Source organism: Balaenoptera borealis, assembly GCF_965194805.1.
Source record: "Balaenoptera borealis genome assembly, chromosome: 9".
Taxonomy (NCBI): domain Eukaryota; kingdom Metazoa; phylum Chordata; class Mammalia; order Artiodactyla; family Balaenopteridae; genus Balaenoptera; species Balaenoptera borealis.
In genome coordinates this window covers 13,993,539-14,018,117 of record NC_138873.1, presented here as the reverse complement: position 1 = coordinate 14,018,117, position 24,579 = coordinate 13,993,539, and the positions used below count along the sequence as shown (strand labels likewise).

Genomic DNA, 24,579 nt, shown 5'->3' with positions numbered 1-24,579 from the left:
AATAATTACCTCTGAGCTCAGAGTGTATCACTTGACATGATTAAACCCGAAAATATAAATGCATATCTGTATTTAATATTTGTGGGACTAATGCAATTGCTTAAACTTAAAAAAAAAAATCAGATTTCTCATTACTTTCCAAAAGCATTCAAAATGAATAAGGGAACATAGCGTCACAGATTTCACATTTTTGGACAAATGTTTCCTAGAAAATTGTAGTAAATCTAAAGAAAGATTTTATTGTTAACCTGTTAAACCTTTTTTTTTTTTTTTCAAATTCATGTTGTTTATTTAGCACTTAGAAAATAAAATTAAAATGTAGCAAAATATATTATGGTTCTAGGATGCTTCAGTAAAGATATGGTTTCAATAAATATTCAGTCATGCGAGTTACAGAGCCACTGAGAGTAGTCAGGTTAGAAATGGGCTTATATTTTAAATTCATCAATTTATCATTTAGAACTTGTGATTCAATATAAATGGAACAGTTACAGGACTGAGATGCCCTATTAACATTAATTTTGTGAGCAAATTTGTACTGCTACTAAATTGGGGGGGGGCATGTTTAACTAAGAGAAATAAACTGCCTTTAATAATTATAATTCTCTGATTATATGTAAATGGAAACTGCTAGTTACAGAATGACCTACTTTCCTCCTTAATGCAGGGCTACTACTCTATGTAAATATAGGATTATCTATGCTGATAGCCCAAAATATGAGAAACTCTTCAAAAATTAAGTTGGTACAGAGATTCGCAGACAAAATCTTACTTTTCCTGGGTGCACACAGGAAGCAGTGAAGCTCACAGAATGACTGTAAAAAAAAGGCATGCTTGACCTAATCTAAAAAAAAAAATACAAAAGTCCCCACATGAACAATTGAGGATTGTTCTAAACTACTCATGATTGGATTTTAGAAACATGAAGATAATCTTTAAGTATTTTAATTGTGGTTCAGTAGTGAGTTCACAGTCAGTTGTATGCAATGCAAAAACTTGCTTTTTTAAAGCAATAAAGCCAATCACAATGGTTCAATATGATTACTGCAGCAAAACCTTTCATATCTCCAAAGAATATAGGTATATATTTCAGATTGTTGTGAAAAGCTCACAAACTTACATCAAACCCATTTAACACACTGGTACCTTAATGTTTAAATTCAAGATAAAAGTAACAGTGTCCAATAAACTAGAAGATATTAGATACTAAAGCCAGGCGTCCTCTGATCTCTCTGTCAGCGCCAGGGAGACTTACCATGTAGTTCTGCAGAAGCAGTTCCACTGAATCTCTCCTCCCATACTTGATGATCCAAGACTTCAGCTTTGACTCTGCAAGAACCAGCAGTGAGAGTAGACGGTATTTTAATTCTAGAAATTCCATTTTCATTAAGTGTAGCTCTGATGTGGAGGAAACAAAATGAAACCTAGAAACAAAACACAGAGAATTTACAGAATGTAACTAATAGTAACAGAACGGGGCTTACTTAACCTGTTACATGTCAGTATTAAATAAAATGCAGGCACAAGGTCTTCTAAACTCTGGCTGATCAATCACTCAGGAGATCTGGTTCTGTTTCTAGCTCTGGGTTTAAAGGCAAATCACAATTGATTGAAGTCTTTGATTTAGTTCTTTCCCCTGCCAAGATAGCTCTCATCTGTTTCTTTTATAAGCTGTTTTTGCAATATTACATAATGTTCCTCACAGTACTGAATAAAAATACAGCCTCTGAAGAAACCATTTCTGTGATTTCCAGGCTGTGGGTACATGCAGGTTTACTCTTTTCAACTAATAATATACTACAATATTGGCATTCTTAACATACGTTATGGGAACCCAATTTTTATGTACCAAACGTAAGCATCTCTGTAAAAAAAAAAAAAAAAAAAAGTCAATTCATTGAAAGAAAAGAAATGGGAAAAAAAAAACATCCACCGAGCCTTTTAAAGACACTTCATTTAAAACCGGACGTTCTCTTACCTCTCAGCCATGTCCTCTAATTGATCAGGTGGTACTGGGATCCCGTTAACAGACCTGGTTCGGTAGATTTCATGGAATGCTCTTTTGTGGGCATCTGTGTTTTGAAGCAGATCCTAAGATACAATTAAAAAAAAAAAAATGAGGAAACATGTTCACAGGAGGCTGAGAAGCATAATCTTCAGCTTGCACGGATGAGGCAGTGTATTCAACAATTTGATCATGCTTCCATAGCCACACGCGGCTTGGTGCCAGTCACAGGCTTTTACCTTGTACAGGAGCCTGGGTGCTTGTCCATAAGGCCCCGTGCTAGAGCCGTAGCTAATAATTATGGCATCTTTTAAACACACATGACACTTGCACAGCAATGCATTCAGACATTTTAAAGGCACATGGTCCAAAGGGAAATGTAGTCAGTGCTATAAACAATGATTGTTAGTGTTTTTCTCTTTCCTTGATTTTGAATCTATTGATGTTTCAAAGCTTAAAACTAAGCACAACTAGTTTAACCCTTTAATGGTCAAAATAAAAATATTAAATTCTCTACTGTTATTCTATTTTGAGTGCATGCAGGGTACCATAAAGTGATGTTTGCTTGCCATCTTAAAGTAAGTCAATTACATTACAGCATATTATGAAAATACCCTTGTGGTTAGAAGATTTCAATCAAGCACAGGGAATGTCCCATAGATATCACAGTGGGAAGAGTAAATGTGATGTTTTATAAAGATCCTTTCTAGGTTGTATAGAACTCCACAAATTTTAATAATTTATTTAGATTTGTTTTCTGGGTTTTTCACTGTCAAAAGACATTTATATAAAGACTTACATGTACTGCACAATTCCTAGCCAGTTTCTCACACAGAAGCAAAGAAAGAGAAAGGTGAAAGTAGATTCATGCCATATTTTTCTAGAGCTTAGGTTGTTTCTCAATAGCAGAGTAAATAGCCAACAGTTTGTCACTCACTGAAAAATAAGATATATTAGCCCACCAGAATGATACATTAAAACTAACAGTTTCTCTCACACTAAGATTTAGTAGATTAATTGGAGAAAACAGACCAGCCTAAATCGTAAGAGATACACTTGATGGAAGGGTACACGTGAAGGCTTTCATACATAAATTAAGATGTTAAAGTCATATGTGTTTGTTCACATGAGTGAAATCAATTTTCTTTTAATTCGGGAACATTAGTTTTTACATTGTAGAAAAAAATCCAGGACCAAACTATTTCTATCCTGATATATATTTGCTATTACCACCTTCTGACCTGCTTTGAGTCTGTAGGTAACCGCACAGATATTCACAAGTCCCCTGCTCCCAGAGGGAGGGCACTACAGGCATCTCAGAGCTGATTACAGAGGCCAGAGGACTGTCCTAGAGCAGCTATTGCCTGTGAGTATTTTAGTCACTCTCTGCCTCCTCCTTAACATCCAGACACATTTCTGTGGCTTTTTTTTTTTTTTAAAGCGATTTTATTTGTCTCCAAGTGTTTTAAACTTTGGGTTTATTTATTTATTTATTTATTTTTGGCTGTGTTGGGTCTTCGTTTCTGTGCGAGGGCTTCCTCTAGTTGCAGCGAGCGGGGGCCACTCTTCATCGCGGTGCGCGGGCCTTTCACTATTGCGGCCTCTCTTGTTGCGGAGCACAGGCTCCAGACGCGCAGGCTCAGTAGTTGTGGCTCACGGGCCTAGTTGCTCCGCGGCATGTGGGATCTTCCCAGACCAGGGCTCGAACCCGTGTCCCCTGCATTGGCAGGCAGACTCTCAACCACTGCGCCACCAGGGAAGCCATCTGTGGCTTTTATCTTGACCGAAACTCCCCCAAATGACTGCAGGGCAAACCGAGAGCCACCAACACTCCCAGCTCTGATTTGTTATGTGCGACCGTATGTTAACGTACGGGTGGGGGTCTGGGACTATACTGGGATATCCAAATGTCCAGGTGCCTCCCAAGAAGCTTTCCCTATTGTAGTTTTCTGTATGTAGTTAATCAAAAAAATCTTGACAAGAAATCAAAACCAACAAAAACATTTTCAAACATATGACGAACTACAACTGGCGTGATGTCACTGGGTCCTCTGAAAGGCCGTCTCACTACAAAATAGCTGGATGATGAGCACAGCATATGACTTTAATTCACTGGTAGGCTCACAGGAAGTCAGTGAAACCTTTTAGGGCTCCCACGCTCGGTAAAACATGACCCAAAACTGGATCATGGTCCTGTGAGCAAAAACAGATTGAAAAAGCCTGGTTGTCCTGGGCAAACATCTAAACCACTGTGGCAGGAGATGGAGTCTTAGGACTTGAATAAGGTGAGAAACACTGAAACTGAGACCCCCTACATTTAGCCAGAACCCTCAAAGAGGGCTGATGTGGGCCTGGTAGACAGCAAATAAAAAAGGAGGAAAGCAAAGGTCGCCAAACACAGGAGACAAGCTACCATGAGTGAGAATCAGCAGAAACAACACATTCATGGTGTTAGAAAAACGTAAGCAATTTAATACTTGACAACAACAGTTTGCAGGTTAGAAGAGTATGACCTGGTTAAAGTGTTCTTAATTCCTTATATTGATTAAGAGGAGGTTAAGACATTGATTAACTTTCAATTTCGTTAAGTATCTATATGGTATAATTTCAAGGACAATCACACTACACAACTAGAGTTTATAACTTCAAACCAGTTCGAGGGAAAACATGGAATAAGAAAAATAAGCAAGTGAATAAACAAACAAAAACCCCTCAATCAACTTATAAATAGGAAGAATGTAGAAAAAAGAAAAAAGCAAAAGCAGGGCGAATAGAAACAAGAGTCAAAAGGTAGAAACAAATTCAAGTATATTAATAATTATAAATAAATCTGAATGGAATATATATTTACTCATCAATAGGCAGAGATTGTCAGATCAGACAAGTATAATAGAACCATCTGCTTTTTAAAAGAGATACTCCTAAACATTAAGAACAAGGATAGGTTGAAATTAATGGAATGGAAAACAACATGCCAGGCAAATACTAATGAAAGAAGGCTGGTATGAGTGCATCAATACCAGGCAAAATAGATTCCTGAACAGAAGTCATTACAAGTTAGTAATCGCTTAGTGATGAAACTTTCAATTTACTAGAAGACACATTAATTCTGAACTTGAACATACGTAGTAAGCCTCAAAATATATAAAGCCAAAGCTCACAGAACGACGGGGAGAAACTGAGAAATCCACACGGCTGTGGGAGTTATCAACATACCTTTCCCAGTGATTGAGAGAAAGCAAAGGAAGCCATTGGAACAGCAGATTGGGGGTGAGGGAGGGCAGAGGAGGGAAAGGGCTGCAGATCTGTGGGCCTCATGGGCCTTTTAAAGAATTTTTTGGTGTTTCTTTTGAGTAGATGGAAGCCAGTGGGGAGTTTTGAACAGAGAGGTAAAATGAACTGAACTGCGTATTAAAAGGATCGCTATGGCCATTCTATTGAAAATACTCTCCCCTTGATACACTACTTCCCTTGGCTTTTAAGAAAACACAGTAGCTGGATCCCCTCCTACCTCGCTGATTGCTTTTTCTCATGCTGGTTTATCTTTTTTCTTTTTTTTTTTTTTTTGCTGGTTCATCTTCTACTCTCTGATCTGTTAATACTGGATTCCCTCAGGGCTCAGTTCTTGATCCTTTCTCTGTCTACACGTCCTTCTTTAATTTCAGTCTCAGAGCTTTAAACATCCCTTTATATATTCAGAGTCATCCTCAATGACTCTGAATATTTATCCCCCTCCTGCCTCTTAGCTCCTACTGCCCGCTCCACACATCCACTTGGATGTGAAAAAGTCTCATACTTACCTTGCCCCAGACTGACCTCCATCTTTCTTCCCAAACCTGTTTCATTGTCTCTCCATCTCAACTGATGGAAACTCCAGTTTCCCAATTGCTTGGTTGAAAAATCATAGTGTCATTCATGACTCCCCTTCCTTCACAATCAATATCTAATGCTAAAAATTCTCTTTGCTCTGCCCTCAAAATATACTCAGAATCTGACCACTTCTCAACACCTCTACAGCTACGACCTTCACTCAAGCCACTCTACCTGGATCATTGAAATTGGTTCTCTGGCTCCTACCCTCTATCACCAATCCAGCCTTATCCTCACACGGCAGCCAGACTGATGCTGTTAAAAGAGTGATACTGCCGTTCCTCTGGTAAGTAGATGGAAAAAGATTATTAGGATACAGCAGAGAAAATTAACAATGTCAAAAGTGCAATTAAGGAAAGTGAGAAGGTGCAAAGAAACAATACTGGGGACAAATGGAGGCTTAACTATAGGCACAGAAAAGATTACAAGAAAATATATAGAAGAGCATTTTGAATAATTTTGTGACAATAATTTTGAAAATGTAGACAAACGAACAAATTCTCAGAAAGTATGATTAGCATGATTGACCTGATTAAAATTTTGAAAGCCAGAATATTTCTAAAATCATTTTTAGAGGCTGGGGACACAAGAGTGAAAAACAAACAATAATTCCTTGGCCTTATGGAGGTGACATTACAGTGTAGGAAATCAAGCAATAAATAAGATAAATAATTAAATAAGCAGTTGAGATGAAGATAAATGCTAAAGAGAAAAACTGAATAGGCAAGGGGAAAGGGAAGTTGTACTTTCAAAGGGGTGGCCAAGAAAGGATTGACTAAAAGCTGACCTTTCAATAAAGGCCCAAAGGAGATGAGGAAGAATGTATTGGGAATATGACTGGAGAATGTTTCAGGCCAAGGGACCAGAAAATTCCAGAATGATGGCAAGGGCAAAGGCCTTCAGGTGGGAATGTGCTTGCATGTTTGAGATTATCTTTTCAGCGAGGTTTCACTGACCTCCCTACTTAAAATTGCAACACCACCTAATACTCCCTGTCCTTTTACCTTCTAATATAAAATTTATTTATTTATTATGTTTATTATTTCTTAACTGCCTCCTCCTATGAGAAGGCAAGTTACATTAGGGTAGGGATTTTGTCTGTTTTGCTTATGGGTGTATCACAAATGCCTGTAATGCCACTTTGCACATAGAAAGAGCTCAATAAATATTTGTTGAAAGAGAAGGAAAGACTCTTTTAGGACCATTTGGTCCTGTCCAAAATGACCATAAAACATCTGGCTCATGCCAAAAGGTCCTTGATAATTGGTCATGTTTGGCCCCGTCTGAAATGTCCATGGAGATATTTGGTCTATAGCAAAAGGTTCTTGATATCGGCCCTGTCCAAAACCATTTGGCCTGGACCAAATATGCTCATGGACATTTTGGACCAAATGTCAGCTAACTGGAAAGACCGGAGAGGCATAGCCAGAGGAATAAAAAGAAAATTAGGAAACCAAATGAAGAAAGTATTTCAAAGATGAATAACTATCTAAAATGCTTCTAATAAGTGAGGTAAAATGCGGACTGAGAATTGGCCATTGAGTGAGGAAAAAAAGAACCCTCCTGAACCTGACATGGATAGCAGGGCAAGGAAAAACGTGATTGGAATGGGTTCTAGAAAGAATGGGAGAAGAGAACTATGAAGCCAAAATGAGATCTAAGACAATTCTTTCAAAGAGCTTCACTGTAAAAGGAAGGAAAAAAAAAAAAAAAGAGGACAGTAGCTGAAAAGGGAGGTAGGGTTAAGAAAGAGGCTTTTTAAAGATGAGAATAATAATGGTATATTTTATGTGGGTGGGAAAAATCCAGCAGAGAGAGAGAGAGAAAAAAATAAAGACGCAAAGAACTACGGGAATTATCTTTTGGAAAAGAGCAGGGAGGATGGGATCCAGCGCACATGTGGAGGGGCTGGCCTTAGCTCGAAGCACAGATGGTTCATCCATAGTAACAGAAGAGGAGACGGAGTATTCGGGCACAAATGCTCGTAGGTGGGTTGATGTGGTCGTGGGAGCTTGCGGAAATTCTTTTTTGATTGCTTCTATTTTCTCCGAGAAATAGGAAGCAGTGTCATCAGCTAAGAGTAAGGATGAGGGAGGAGGTGTGGAAGGTTTAAGGAGACAAGGTATAAAATAGTTGTCCCAGAAATGCAGAGGGAATCGAGTCCAAAAATGCCTTTGGAGTGCCAGGGAGCATTAAGGACCCACTTGGGTTAGTCATCGTGACTGGGGGTGTGTTTTTCTCTAGCCACAGTCAACTGCCTGAGTGTGGGCAGGAACTAGGCAGAGAATTGGCTTTAACCAGGGTTATGTTTAACCAGGAGTGTAGGACAAAGTGAGACCTGGTTGTCTGTTTATTTTCTACATACAGAGTAAACCCCCTTCATGACACAATAAATGAGGTACACAAATTCAACTGCACAAAATGCAGGGTTGCATTAATGAGACAACGAAAAACAGCATTTTGAGCTAGGTCTGTACTATCACAAAACGCGGAGGAAGCGTATTAGAACTTAACGCTGAGCACAACAAACCATGCAATGAGCTAAATAGAGTCGCAAATGACTAAGAGACCAGCCAGGCCGAATCCCACCCCTTTCTAAGGCCACTATTTTTTTTTTTTAATTTATTTAATTAATTTATTTATTTTTGGCTGTTTTGGGTCTTTGTTGCTGCACATGGGCTTTCTCTAGTTGTGGTGAGCGGGGGCTACTCTTTGTTGCAGTGCGTGGGCTTCTCATTGCAGTGGCTTCTCTCGCTGCAGAGCACAGGCTCTAGGCACATGGGCTTCGGTAGTTGCAGCACACGGGCTCACTAGTTGTGACTCACAGGCTCTAGAGCACAGGCTCAGTAGTTGTGGCGCACGGGCTTAGTTGCTCCGCAGCATGTGGGATCTTCCTGGACCAGGGCTCGAACCCGTGTCCCCTGCATTGGCAGGCAGATTCTCAACCACTGCGCCACCAGGGAAGCCCTCTAAGGCCACTATTAACTCCCACCCTGACTCCACTCCTTTAGCACCACGACACGACAACTCGGTGACTTGGTTTGCCTTCCTTTGAGAATGGAGGCAGGAATGAGGTCTGGAGCCTATGGCCAATCACGTTATTATGTAAATTCACACTGTCTTTTGCCTTATCTTTTCAAAGCTAACAAATAGCAAGAGAAATAACAAAGGTAACTGCGGATAAGAAAACATCACAGAGCTCTTGGAAAATACCTCAGGTAATGAGTCTACTGGAATTGCCATTAACAAGTACAGAAAAGGGAAGTGCAGATCAGAGAACTTCTAAGAAGGTGTGACATCTCTGAACCAGTATGAACGGATGCCTGGGAGGCCTGATTCAGTGCAAGTTCCAGACCATACTAGTGAAACGAGGATAGTTATCAGTTAGCCATTAATAAATAATAAACTGTAACCTGTCTTCACTGATCAGGCTTGCTTTAATAAAAGCTTGCATGTGCTCCAAGGGTCACACAGCCTAAACAATAAGATGTTGGCCAAGGTGAATTTAGAAACTTGGAGTCAGCTGTGTCCAGTTTGAGCTCCAGCCAGTTAAGACTGGCTAGGTCCACCGACCCTCCATCTGGGCATGCGTTGAGTGGTGGCCTTTTGACATCAGAGGGCCCAAAACTCCACCCTCTGGTCACGCTAATGCCACCATTTTCTGAACATACATCCCATGAAGAAGCCTGTAGCTTAGCTGCATCTGCACAGAACCAGGATCACCTCACCGTTTTCTTATCTCTAATTACCTTTCCCTAGGCGCCCCACGCCTCAGCTTTATCTCATAAATAATGAGAGCCCCTTACCTTCAGGGAGGTGGGTCTCAGATTTGTTCTCCCATCTCCTCACTGGACTGCCTTGTGAATAAACCCTTTCTCTGCTGCCAACCTCAGTGTCTCAGCCTTTGGCTTGCTGAGCAACAGGCAAGCAAACCTGATTCGGTAACACACTAGAACTGTTACGCTGGAAGGTTTTCCAGCCAGAATGTTTACCTTGTGCTGCTCACGTTTCCGTTGTATTGTGTTGGCCGTTTCCTCATGAACCTGCTGAATGGTTACTTCCTCTCTCAGGGCCACCTCTGCTCTATATAACCAGGCCCCTATGGTGCCCAGGGGTGCAGGAAGAGACTTATCAAGTTGTATATGCCAATCAAAGAGCTGAAATACAAAAGTAGAAAGACAGTATCTTAACATAGAAGACAATTCCTAAAATTCCCCCAAATGATTTTAAAGCTTACAAAAATGCCTGAAGTTAATAATTTTGGGTTAACTTAATAAATAGCAAGTAAGAAAGTATCCGTGTTCTGAATCTGATGCTTTGAGTTCAGAACACAGATATTTTCCTATTTGATATTTACTACATTAACCCAAAATTATTAACTTAAATGGGGAGAAAATGACACTTCGAAGCAAGTTTTGAGGAAACTTAAAAATACATCTTAGACATGGAAAGATATTATTGGGAGATTAGGCAATTTTCTTCTTATAAGGAATAGCATAAAGTGCCCACTGATTTTCAGACTGGCTTTTGCTGAAAGGGAATGGACTGGCTTTGCTGACGTGCTCAAAGATGCAGCAATTATACACCCGCTGATGTGTATCCTTTAAAACCTTCCCTATGATGAAAACAGGTCCAGAAAAATCAGGGTCGTCTAGACATCTCTGGAGGAAAATGAGTATTCACGATTCTTACTATAATAATATAATTCTCTAACCATCTTGTCATTTCTTCCACTTCATCCAATTCTCAAGTACTGTTTCCTAGCTTATTGCAATGAGAGGTGGGGTGGGTTGGGGTGCCTGAGATTTAATCTATTCTTTGATAGAGTTTAATGGGAAAAGTTAGATTATGAAAATGAAGAAAATAGGGTGAGTACGAGGCAAATATTCCCATGAGTGACAGAAGTTTCAGAGGTTTTGAAATCTTGGTCTTTAAGTTTGCAAAATATTAATATGAAAGTTACAGAGCAATTTTCCTTCAAGTTCATGACCAGATAAGAAGATAAGCTTAAACTAAAGAATATAAAAATAAATGTGAATATAGGAAGATGATTAACTGTTGATGAAATCTGATGATGGAATTTGGAGAAGCTGTTGAGGCCCCATTCCTGGGGAGTCACCTCTTCTAAACAACGCAGGATTAAACTGTGCAAAGTGAGAAGTAACCCAGGTGGTCTTTCAGGATTTCAGTGTGTCATCTGGTCAATGGTGATATCACACTTAGGGCAGGCAAAGCAGGAAAGAGTTGTTACACAAGCACTTCCGCTAACTGAAAGGAAAACTTGACAAGTGGACAAAGTCTATCCCACAGGTAAACCTTCCCACCTCAGACAGAGATAGGAGGACCTGATGTACCATCATTTTGAAGAAAGAGATGACAGAAAATATCTTTGACTAAATTATATGAGTCTAATGAAATGAATCGTTGGAGAACTTACCCTAGAGGACACTCTATCCCAGGACTGTTTTACCAACGCTTGGTCAAGTGACAATTTACCATCTCTGTGTAATGGTTGTATCAAGTGTTCAATCTGTTTCCTTTTCATTTCATATTGAACTCTGAAGTGCTTAAATGACTAAAAGAGGAAAAACAGCCACAACATGGCAGTTAGTCAAAAAAGGCAAAAGCAAAGGAAACCACATTTCCTAAATAACAATCCTTTATATTTGGATAACGTTCAATATATGTTGTTGATAATAATAATGACAATCATGATGCTGAAAGCAGCTAGCATTCATCAAGCCCGGATGATGAGCCTGCCTCCACGCTAAGTGCTTTGTACATATTATCTTCTCTGGCTCCCCATCGCCCTACAGCCTAGACAAGCCCCGTTATTACTACCAAGCCCAGAGGTGACCTGGCAAAGACAAGTAGTAGAGTCAGGACTAAAGCCTAGGATTTCTCATTCCTAGTTAAATAACCTACAAGCCAGTCCCTACTCATCAGGAAATAATAATCAACAGGAGTATAAATCTATATTAATAGTCAAAATAGTTGCTTTCCTTTAAAGTACCAAACAATCTACAAATAGCAATTGCACATGTCAAAATACTACAGAATTAACAATATCTTAATTTGTGTTTAAGTAAGTCTGTATAAAGAGGTTTACTTTAGGGGACATCACTTAGGTAATAATCCTCTGCTTTAATTTTATGGTGTTAAAATATTAAGTATTATATCTTTCTTTTGTCACAGTATGGTTAACATAAATTTGTAATATGTAGACTTAACTGTAAGTCTAATACTAACCTCAGAAAGTAGTGATTTTAATGAAAGTCCTACATTTTATGTTCAATTAACACATCCTAAAATATGTCTCAAAGTCCAAATATGAATTGAAAATGCCACTCAATGTGCAATTATATTAAAGAACATGAGAATAGCCCTGCAGAATCTAACAGATAACATTTGAAAGAATTTCTTAAGTCACTGAGTAAACAAACATGTAAATTCACATAACGAACACTTGGGGGAGATGGTGAATAAATATTTTCCCACAAATTTTACCTTCCATTCCCTCTAACTTAATGTAATTTTAAAATACCAAAACATAAAATCAGTCTTCAATTTTGTTCTACAGAATTCGATATATGGAAAAACTGGAAAATACACTATTAATTGATAAGTAGAAACAGAAGATTTTGATTACATAATAAACACACAAATGAAAGAAAACATTCCCTCTGCTGTCTAACCCTATTTTAAGAGACTTGTGATCATCTTTGGCCTGAAAGGAATGTTTCTGATTTATACTTTTCTAATCCTTAGTTTTCATCTTATAAATTAACATCTGTATAACCGGTAACTTTATAACTTGGAATTTATTTTTTGATAATTTATGCTAAGACTAAAACTCGCTAATGGACTAAATAAGTACATTCACTCTGTTCTTGCATTATAGTCTCAATTTACTGATTTAATCATTTTAATGGAGCTCATCCCAGAAAATTATCTTTTTTGGGGAAAAAATTACATTATGTTTCACAGCAAAAAGTACAAACATATAACCACATACGGAATTTATTGCATTGCCGAGTCCATCAAATATAATACTGATGGCATCATCAATCTGAATTCAGGCACGCTTTACACAGAGGATTATATAAAATCACACACTAACTCTAACAGTTAAATCTTTTATCATCTGCCACTTCACATCTCTTATATCACGCACACCTTTTTTTGTAGCAAAAATGATCGAAACATAATGTATATTAGAATATACTATAGTTTTGCCACTAAAATGCAATGATATTTTAAGTAGGAGAAAATGTCAATGCTACACAGAGTTAAGTCACAATTTAATGGAAAAAACTCTGGAAGTGGAAATTGGAAGCTGAAATACAGTTAATGATAGTGTAATGAGACTGGGAGAAAGAAGAACCACCGCAGCAATAATAACACTGGCTGCAATGTGAATGCAATAGTGTTGAAGGAAGCAGGTGGCAGGAGAAACTGATCTCATTAATGGGCCCACTCCAAATAGTCATGTTGCAATTTTTTATTTGATTCAGTTTATTCTACAGTAATTTTCAACTTGGCACTGAAGTCATTTTTTGGAATTTTTTGTTAGGTAACATCTGTAAGATCATGAGTTGTACAAAAACAGCAATTAAATGTGTGTGTTTTGGGTCATCTACAAGACTGAGTTCTCGGAAAGTCATGAAGCCTCACAACTCTATATAGTGCAGATATGTACAATTTAAAACTACCAACTCCATATCTGGGTGTATACCCAAAGGAAATGAAAACAGGTTATCGAAGAGATATATGCACTCCACGTTTATTGCAGCATTATCACAATAGCCAAGATATGGAAACAACCTAAGTGCCCATTAATGGATGAACAGGTAAAGATGATGTGGTGTATATATACCCGGAATGTTATTCAGCCATGAGGAAGAAGGACCTCCTACCATTTGTGACAACGTGGATGAAACTTGAGGACATTATACTAAGTGAGATAAGGCAGACAGAGAAATACAAACACTGTATAATATCACTTATACATGGAATCTAAAAAAGTCAAACTCATAAAAACAGAGAGCAAAATGCTGGTTATCAGGGGACTGGGGGTAGAGGGGAATAGGACGGATATTTAAGTATACAAACTTCAAACGAGTAGTAAATAAGTCCTAGATATCAAATGCACAGTACAGTGAATATAGACAACAATACTGTATTATAATCATCAAACTTGCTAAGACAGTAGAACTTAAGCATCTCAACCACTAAAAAGAAATGATAATTATGTAACATGATAGAGGTGCTAATTATTGCTACAATGGCAATCACATCACAATATATAAATGTATTAAATTTTTAAAACTATCTATTTATATAGAAATACAATTATTAAATTATATGTAAACAAGATAATGTATATTATTTCTTTAAAGACATTTCTCATTAATATCATTTGAAAGATTAAACATAGATTAAATGACAAATATGAATCCTACTCATGAAAGGTTTTAAAAAAATTGAAATCTGTTTTCCATACATTACCTGATATTTATCCTGCAAATTTGATTCTGTCATCTGTGCCCTTGTCAAATCTCTTTCAAATTGTTCTATCCAAGCTTTCGTTTCCTTCAAAATTAGCCTGTCTTCTCTCTAGAAACCAGCAGACATTACAATTGTATTAGTATCTGTGCATTTACTTAATTGCTGATTAATACTTGACTGATCCTAGAATACACTGAATATTTAATAAGTTCCAAATGTCTCTGAAAAATTTTCTTCCTCCCTGCCCTCACCTCTTTTGGAGGATAAGAAACAAAAATTAATTCTAAAAAAAAAATCTTAATTATTGTGCTGAATACTGAAATTACCTACCTCCATTGTTCTTCTCAAGAAACATTTATTTAATTAAGAAAATGTGCTCAAGAAGAAATATGTAAGTACAAAAATACTCAGAAAAAGCAATGGCTGAAATGCGAGTGGAAACAGGCCTGTGGCTGCTTCTTAACACAGGCCATTGGTAACACAGAGGACTGTTCTGGATCAGATTAATTTTGACTGAATTCGAGGAGCCACAGTCACAGTAATATTGGATTACTAGTGTATATTATTTTTAAAAACATTATCCACTAGTATAACATAAGCTCCATGAGGACAGAAAGCACATTTATCTTGCTCAATATGGTATTCCCAGACTCCAGCAACATGGAACCTATCAGATAATTTATCAAATTATCTGCTGAATGAATGCATACAAGCTACCACTCACATCTCAAAAATGAAAAAAAGTTGGACAGTTACATACTTGCTTCCACAAATAATAGGAGTCTTTCTAGCATTGATTTAGTGAAAATATCCTAAATTTTCATCGAGACTTCTTATCTGCTAAGAAGGCCAAAGTAATCACAAACATATTTAACATGATTTTTTGGCACTTACAAATAGCTTTCGACTACAGCATCTCATCTGATGATCACAGCCCTGTGGCCCAGATGAAATGACTGTCTGCTGACAGGTGAAGTGGCACAGAAGAAAGAATTCTGGCTATGGAGGCAGGTAAAGCTGGTTTTAAACTCTTGTTCTGACCTGTGTTAGCTCTGTGAGTTTGGCCACAATATTTTTTTTTTCTTTTTTGAATCCTGTACTTCAGTTTTTTCATCTTTCTTTATATTCCATCTAGGCCTGAAGTTAAGGGATCTATCAACACAATAGACTTTATGCCAATACTGGAATAAAAAATTAGAAGTAACTAATTTCATATCAAATGTTGAGTTAATTTTTATCTCATGCTTCATGAAGCATGAGTTTATGTATATATAAATATGCTATAAAACGTATAATGTGTATGTTTGAGTGAGCGCGAGAGAGAGAAAGAAAGAAAGAAAAGTAGTGAGAAGGCTGACAGTTCAGCTGCTTGACATTTAGATGGTCTCTATAGGCAAATAGTCGCCTGTGTCTTTGAATGCATGTGAATGTCACCGATTGAAGAAAAGCCCAGGGCAGAGGTTGGCACACGTGCTATCATGATCTGTGTCCTCTCTCACTTCCTGGTGTTACAAAGACAACCCTCTTCTGCCTGGAACAATTTCCCCTGGATAATGCCTTGCTCAGATCTCAGCTCAGGCACACCCTTCTCCGGAAAGCTTTTTCTGACCCACAAGTCTCAGTTGTGAGTTTCTCTTCCACCAGTGGTCCTCAAACTTTAGTGGACACTAGAATCACCTGGAGGGCTTGTGTAAAAGATTACTGGGCACCACCCTCAGGCTTTCTGGCTCAGTCTATCTAGGGTGGAGGCTGAGAATGTGTATTTCTAACAAGTTTCCAGGTGAATCTGATGCTGCCTGCTGGTGTAGGGACCACATTTTGAGAACATTTTTCTATAATCTTGTAACAACCTGATATTCCCCCAGTAATATTCAAATATTCCCCCAAAATGCACTGTATTTTTTTTTGGAAGACAACTTAAGTCTTATTTATTTTTAAAATCAAACCACTAGGAAAATATATCACAGTCTTGAAACAGCAAACAGGCTGTATTATCATTTCAAGTAATAAGTTGGTAAAAACACAGCAAGGTCCTTACTAAAACGATAAGGTGCCAGAACTAGGGCAAGAACAACGCATGTCGCAAAAGTGGTGCGACCACAAGTGGTGAGCCAGAGGCGCACGGCAGCGCTCAATGCACTGGCGCACTTGCTGCACGGACGCCTGGCTGTCCTCACGACGGCCGGCGCTGCACCGGAACGTGAGGCCCTGCATCTTCCAGATGTTGTCTCTCTCCAGACTCTTCATCATTTACTCCACCGCCTCCTGTACCCGGAGCTACTGCAGCTCCACCAGGGCGGCCCCGCGCTGCTCCGTCCCGCACCGGCGTCCACATGGACTCCCGCGCACGAGTCCGCCCCCACGCTGTATTTTATTGTCCACTCTTTGTCTCTTTTTCCCCCCTGCATTCCAAACCCCTTATGTATCTTTCCTTCTGCAGCCTAACACAGTGTCTGGCACCTGGTATCAATAAATAATTGTGAATATATGATTGATTGGTAACATAGTTAATTAGAGAAAGATATGGAACAGGAGCCCAAGACTCCAAAGCCTCAGCCCTTCCCATGCTGTCTCTTTTGAATGAAGAGGTGAACTGGGTCACGGCACATGTTTTCTTATCGGTTGAAGCACTAATGACATATGAGCTCAGAGGAACTCAATGTTCTTAGTCTACCTCCAAGGGACCTGAGGTCAACATGACCACTAAGTGAGGCCCACCGAAGTGAGTATGGGACTTCACTGTGAGCCTCCAAAGACAGGAGGCTATCATCACCTTTTCTTCACCGATTGAAATTATTTCACAGAGTCATCGGAGAGAAAAGGATTATGTTCTTAAAAACAGCTTCTTTAGAGTACATTCAGTAAATGACTTTTTCTAGTGGTGGGGAAGTGCAATAAGATTAAAAAGGATGTAGCTATTTACAAACTCAACATTCTCCTTTTTAAGAGGAAAATGAAGTACAAAATAATATTTAAGTTCCCAAAACCCATTTAGTGTAGTGGCTTTTCTTTTTTTTTTTTTTCTTTCTTTTTTTAAATTTTATTTATTTATTTTTGGCTGTGTTGGGTCTTCGTTGCTGCACACAGGCTTTCTCTAGTTGTAGTGAGTGGGGGCTGCTCTTCATTATGGTGCGCGGGCCTCTCATCGCGGTGGCTTCTCTTGTGGAGCACGGGCTCTAGGCGTGCAGGCTTCAGTAGTTGTGGCACGTGGGCTCAGTAGTTGTGGCACGTGGGCTCAGTAGTTGTGGCTCATGGGCTCTAGAGCGCAGGCTCAGTAGTTGTGGCGCACGGGCTTAGCTGCTCCGCAGCATGTGGGATCTTCCTGGACCAGGGCTTGAACCCATGTCCCCTGCATTGGCAGGCAGATTCTTAACCACTGTGCCACCAGGGAAGTCCAAAGTGGCTTTTCTTCAACTGGTAACTTTCACATGTACTGTGAAAGACATAGGCGACTATTTGCCTACAGAGACTATCTGAATGCCAAGCAGCTAAAGTGTCAGTCAGCATTCTCACTACTTTTCTTTCTTTCTTTCTCTCTCTCTCTCTCGCTCACTCAAACATACACATTATATGTTTTATAGCATATTTATATATACATAAACTCATGCTTCATGAAACATGAGATAAAAATTAACTCAACATTTGATACGAAATTACTTCTAGCTTTTTATTCCCATGTTGGCATAAAGTCTATTGTGTTGATAGAGTCTTAACTTCAGGCCTAGATGGAATATAAAGAAAGATGAAACAACTGAAAAAGAGGATAACTTGGAAATGGGAAAAAATTCTTAATCATTAATTCCACAAATATTTTTTTGAGCACTCAACATGTGCCATGAACTTTACTAAACCATACAACTCAACAATGCGCAGAAGAGATGTGATGAAACTCAGGATTACAAACTAATTGAACACTTACCTTTTTCAATTATTTCCTGCTTAATATTTTAAAGTACAAAAATAAATCTTTAACTTTATTTTAATTTTCCACGTCACATATAAAGAAACTGTAGTTATTTTAATTTTTCCTTTTATTAGTGCTATTAAGTATTGTTAAAAAGAAATTAATGTCATCTTATAATTAAAGATTAGTGAGGAAGTCCATGGGAGTGGCTTAGACTGCAACTAACATTTAATAACACATATGTCATTTGTTCTACTAGAAAGGAAAAGGAAATAACAGAATTAAGGTGTTAAAATAAATGTGTATATAAAGACAAATACATGCAAAAGAATGGCTAACAAGCTACAGAATGCAGAATGTTTGAAAGAGGTCACTAATTCAAGATTACTTAAATCTTACCTTAAGAATTTGGATAGAATTTGCAAAAGATGGGAAACCTGGAAGTATTTCCTAACAATATGAAAAGATAATATATAGAAAAATAATATAAATCATGGAAAAAATTATATAGGAAACAAGAAAAATGGCGAGGCATCTGTCTATAAATAAATAGACAATAATTTTAAGGATATAATTATTTTAAGATGTTTTCACAACTTTTGAAAGTATCAAAATGTTTGAATCAAATAAGGCAGTGTAGTATTGTAGCATTTGATGTTTTTGTTTTAATTTGTAATAGTCATATGTGGCTATATATATATATTATACATATGTCTTGAAGTAGTAAACATTTTGAAAGGAGAACAATGTAAAGAAAAGGTATATGGATTCATATTTTTATCTATAAATACTGTCATAATATGCATCTCTGTATTCCTATACAATTAAGACTGTGCTGTGCTTCTGAAAGCAGTCAGTAAAATTTGTTGCTATGGGGGAAGTAATGAGTGAATAAATAACTGAAAGTTTAATAGATGAGAGAGATAAGCCAACATGCCTATTTTATTTATTTACAATTGTGTGCTAATTATCCAAGGACTACCTTTAGGGAAAAAGTTCCTTTATCAGTTTTAATGGATGAAGTAAGAAAGGCATAGCAATGTCTATTTCCAATAAGAAAATTTGATTTAAAATAGTATCTACGTAATATCTAATTTAAGTAAATTCATAAAAGGGATATGAAAATCAAATACACAAAAAAATGAAAGCCTGGTAGACATGTTGATGCCAATATTTTTAAAAAATGAATTAAAAGAACCATTTAATAAAATCTGAGTAGACAAATAATGAGGATTTCTAGGTGCTGACACCAAACCTAATATGTATAGTGTATAAAACCTTAAAGGTTCATTAGACAGAATTAGATGGCCATTTAGCTGCACTGAACAAACATAAGCCCTACATCATAAAAAATTTAAAAAATTCTTTTTATTCTACTCAAAATATTCATTTTTAGATGCTCATACCCTACATTACAAATGCCTCATTAAAAAAAGAGTAAAGCTTATTTTTTAAAAGAAAAATCAGAATTTATCTTCTAGAGAATGAGATTAGTTTCTTAATAATAAAGTTCTTTAGTATAGTATATTAACAAGTTTAAAGCAGGAGTGTGCTTCAAATCTCTGAGGATTTTTGCATTAAATCGTTGCTCATGAGCATTAACGGAAGTATCTCCTGTTATTTCTCAGACATTACCAGCCACCGTGTTTACTCATCTGGAGAGATGATTAATGTCAGAGAAATTAAGAGTACAAGCTTAGAAATCAGCTCAGAAGTAAATCCAATTGGGTAACATAAGAACTTGAGATATGACAATCAGGTGCAAAGCTGATATTCTCTATGCCGTATGAGGTAAGTCTAATACACCTCCTTAAAGAGTTTCTTATTCACAGAGCACTGCCCATGCCCAATTATATTCTCAAAACCCAGAAAACCCCAAATGAATCCCAAACACACAACTCAGTCCACACTGGAATTTGCACAGAGAGTCTTTCGCTTTCAGTGGTGTTCCTTAGGAACATTATTTTTCTAACTATAGAATAAGTCACTCTGGTGATCAACATTTGTGCCTGAAGCCTGGCAAGGAACAAAAAAAAAGTTTCTTGAAACCATAGCTTTTTAAATAACTAACATAGTTCTACCAAATGCCACCTTAACTTCATCCAAGTGACCTAGGAAACACCAGTTACCGCTGTTTTGCTTAATTCTTTTACGAAGATTTCTATTAGTGCAAAACCTTTTCCGACTTGAAAACTTTGGTTTATGTTCCCCTGACCTTTTCCTTCCTTAGATCCGTTTCTAAGACACATAGTACACTTTGCTTTTTGTTTTTCTTGTTTCTCTTCATTATAATCTCAAACCTCTCTGAAAACGTTAGTTGAGACCTCAACAGTAAAGACAGAGAGATTGTTTTTAACATGTCTTGAAAATTCCATTTATAATTCTTCCCTGATGTCATTTTGCCTAATAATTAATTTTAAATTCAGTAGTAAATCCACGTCCCTCTAAAAAAAAAAAAAACAAACCCCCCAAAAAAACCCAAAACCAAAACAACAAAACAAAATCAAAACTAAATAATACTACAGTACTTTTAAAAAATAGGAGAATAATATCCATTGTTGTTCAAGACAGAATGTAGGCATTCTGGTGTGCTGGCTGGACTGTAAAATGGGAGATCTTTCTACAGGAGGATTTGAAAAAATCATTTCAAAAGCATTAAAAATCCATATGCCCTTTAGTCTAGGAATTTCTCTTCTAAGAAAGAACTGTAAAACAATGCTTATTACAAAATTGTTCATAGAAGTATTTTTTTATAACAGCAAAAAATCAGAAATTTTCAACAATTAATATTGGGTAAATAAATTACTGTACATCTATATGATGTTCTAGAAAGAATGGCATGAGAAGGGTTTTGTATGATGTTAACAGAAAACAGAAAATTATAAAATTGTATATATATTACAATTCTATCAATATTTTTGTTAAAATATTTTATGTGTACACACATGGAACTCACACCAAAGTATTAATTTTTTTAGAATAGATTCTCTGCAGAAGGTCAAGTACAGGTAATTTTCTTTTTCTTTTTCTCCCAACTTTTGTTTTTGTTTATTTATGACAACAAACATATATCATTTGAGCAGTATGAAAAATGTAAATGTTATTTAAACTATTGAGAGGCTGAAAATCTAAACACAGTGAATAATTAGAACTTTCATAAGTTTGCCTTAATTACATATGTTTGCAATGAGTAGCAACTTATAAATCTAAAAGTCAAAATTAGATTTTATCAGACTGAACAGAAGAAGGGAACTCAGGATCTAAATGCATAAATAATATGATGGATATAAAATTAATTCAATCATCAAATTGCTACAATAAAGTTTCCCAACACTGCTACTTTACTTTATTCTACTCTACTATTTTATTTCATTTCATTTCATTTCATTTTATTTGCCATGCCATGCTGTTTGGGGGATCTTGGTTCCTCGACCAGAGATTGAACCTGTGCCGTCGGCAATGAAAGTGTGGAGTCCTAACCACTGCACCACCAGGGAATTCCCTATCTTTCCTAGATTTTAATCCCTCACTATCATATGTTCAGTATTTATTATTAATAATGCTTTCTTTGCTATATCCAACATACAAATCAGAGAAATCTTTCCTTCTAATCTCCTCCCCAGTTGGTGATATCAGTCTTTACTCAGCTGCTCTCATATTAAAATGCATTCCAGTTTAACTTTTTGAAAACAGCATATTAAAAATCCAAGTCACTACCATTGAGTGTATTATCAGCACTCAAAGAAAAACAAACACTTACATCATTCTCTTGCCCATCAGTGCCTGTACTGTGAACGTCGGGATAATGTTTCAGAAACTGGGCTACGTAGGTCATAATAGACTTCTCATCTGGTTTATCCACATCAACATCTGGAAAAACCAAACCCAAATGTGAATAAATTAATTAGCATTAAAAAGATTTTAATAATACAAACTTTGAAATCTAGAGAAGATACCAAAAGACACTGTCCTAAACGCAAAAGAAAAATAGAATACTATTTAGAGATGGGGAGAGGAAAAACCAGTTTAGTCTGGATAATCCATGGGGGAAATTTTACAACTCAGAAAGATGACATATTTTAACCAAGCTTTTAGGAAAGTAGTACGTGTTTCATTTAAATAATCTCTACACTCATCAGAAATGTGAGATATATATAGTTATTCCTACATTCTGTCTAGTTACTAAAATACAAATAATATGTACATTTCAGAATTGGGGTAGATGAGTAGTAAAACATGCTAACAGATGTGGCACTGAGTGACAAGTGACTACATAGTCTGTATACTACATATGGCCAAATATCAATTTATTTTAGAAAAGAGAGAGAAGCCTTATGTCCAAGTCCTTACGCAGCTTCTCCATTGTGGAGCCTTCCGTCTAAGTCACTGTACTTTGAACAATCAAGTACTCTTTGAGTGAAACAGAGCCTGAAAAGATCTCAATCACTATCATTTTAAAGTATATAGATGTTTACCTAATTAAATCAGCAAAAATCTAGGAAAGATATTTATATGAATTTAGTAATTATAGAATCAGGGTAAGACTGGATACATAAAAAGTGTTGAATGTTTTCAACAAGTCTTAAACATCCCTTTTAAAGGCAATGGAATAAGGGGTTACATTTGGAGATTAGAAATACAATATCTGCACCAGTAGAGAAAAAAAAAAAAACAGAACAAAAACCATGAAAATCAAAATATAAAACTGCCCTAATATTTTGTATTGTTTCTTGTGATTTGAAATATAATTTCTAGCGACCATCAATGTAGGATTTAAGAAGTGGTACAACTCTTAAAAGACTTAAAGATAATGTATTCTGGAATTCACGAGATGACTCAGAGGTGATTTTAGAAATGATAAGATCACTGATGTGGAGAATGCATGTGAAGAGTAAAACTTTCATGAAGAGTGAAAGTGGAAAGAAAAACAACATTTAATACATGACTTAATATAGTATATGTTTTTAAATACACATGGGACTAAATCATAAAACAATTGTTACAATAGATATTGGTCTATTTAATCTGTATTCCTAAGAGTTTATATGTTCAAATTGGCTAAAAACTTTTTTGAAGGGGAAGTTCTCATTAGGAAAATAGTCATTTTATATGTGGGATAGCCTTGCATTTGGGCAAACTCAATTTCTGATGATCAAAGAAAATATTAAGATCCTCTTGTCTGATGGATATGAAAGAACCATTCATATCCTCCTCCTATCCTACTCTAGGAAAAAATTTCAGCTCTGATGCATTCTCTGAAGTTGAGGGCTGTGATATTTGTGCGTCTTTCCCCTTGAGCTGAGTAGTGTCCTGGATACTATTGGGTTTTTGTGTGTGTGTGTGAAGACACAAGGTGGAAAGTCCTTGGCTCCCCTAGTGAGACTGGAGCGGGGGCGGGCACCACAGTTCCCTAAAATGGCAAGGGATCGCCATGCTGCCATCATCTCAGAGGAAGCCAAGCAGGTAGACACTGTTTTAGAGCTAGAAACGTTCATTCTCAAATCTCATCTTTAAAAATAACTTGCGGGACTTCCCTGGTGGTCCAGTGGTAAAGAATCCACCTTCCAATGCAGGGGACGCAGGTTTGATCCCTGGTTGGGGAACTAAGATCCCACATGCCACAGGACAACTAAGCCCACGCACTGCAACTACTGAGCTCACACGCTCTGTAGCCCTCACGCCACAACTAGAGAGAAGCCCAGGTGCCACAATGAAGACCCGACGCAGCCAAATAAATAAATTAATTAATTAATTAATTAAAATATTAAAAAAATAACTTGCTTTCACTGTATTTATATTTTTGCATTCATTAATGGAAATTTCCATAATTACCAAGCCAAATAAGAAATTATCTGGGACTTTTGGAAAATTCACTTTGACCCTTTTATTTCAATTTAACAAACAACTAGAAGTTTATTAAGCGCATCAAAATTGCCTTTTGAAGGCTTGACAGAGTTAACTCCATTTCCAGAAAGTCTTAAAATTCACAGCCTTACCAAAAAGTTGCCAAGAAATTCTAGTGAAAGATATTAGGTCAATCACTTGGGTAGTTTGCCTGATTGACACCTAAATACTGGGTAGTTATCAACACTTCTAAGTTTCTAATGACTGACATTTTAAAGATACGCTCTGAGATTACTAACAATTTTTTATTCTTCCGGATTCTGTGATACTCCTCCTCCTCGCAGTACACTCACTTGTAAAACTTTCATTCCATCCTTAGGTACATTGAGTAAGTACAGTTCCCCTGGCTGGTACCACCCATGTCAGAGGGCTGTTAGGAGCAACCAGC

The 24,579-nt window shown here is 37.1% G+C and overlaps 1 protein-coding gene across 8 annotated transcripts in view; it reads right to left on the bottom strand.

Annotated features, from left to right (window-relative positions):
• The window catches only part of SYNE1 (spectrin repeat containing nuclear envelope protein 1), a 445,509-nt gene that overhangs the window by 309,212 nt on the left and 111,718 nt on the right, over positions 1-24,579 (bottom strand). For 4 of the 8 annotated variants that reach the window (XM_082405389.1, XM_082405392.1, XM_082405393.1 and 1 more), the window contains 7 exons: positions 22,048-22,157; positions 18,687-18,737; positions 14,384-14,491; positions 11,313-11,450; positions 9,868-10,032; positions 1,979-2,091; positions 1,256-1,424 (listed from right to left, as the gene is read on the bottom strand). In XM_082405389.1, the coding sequence (XP_082261515.1) occupies positions 1,256-1,424; positions 1,979-2,091; positions 9,868-10,032; positions 11,313-11,450; positions 14,384-14,491; positions 18,687-18,737; positions 22,048-22,157 (854 nt within the window). The remainder of the gene's footprint in view (positions 1-1,255; positions 1,425-1,978; positions 2,092-9,867; positions 10,033-11,312; positions 11,451-14,383; positions 14,492-18,686; positions 18,738-22,047; positions 22,158-24,579) is intronic. The other 4 variants (XM_082405394.1, XM_082405395.1, XM_082405396.1 and 1 more) reach the window with 1 other exon arrangement.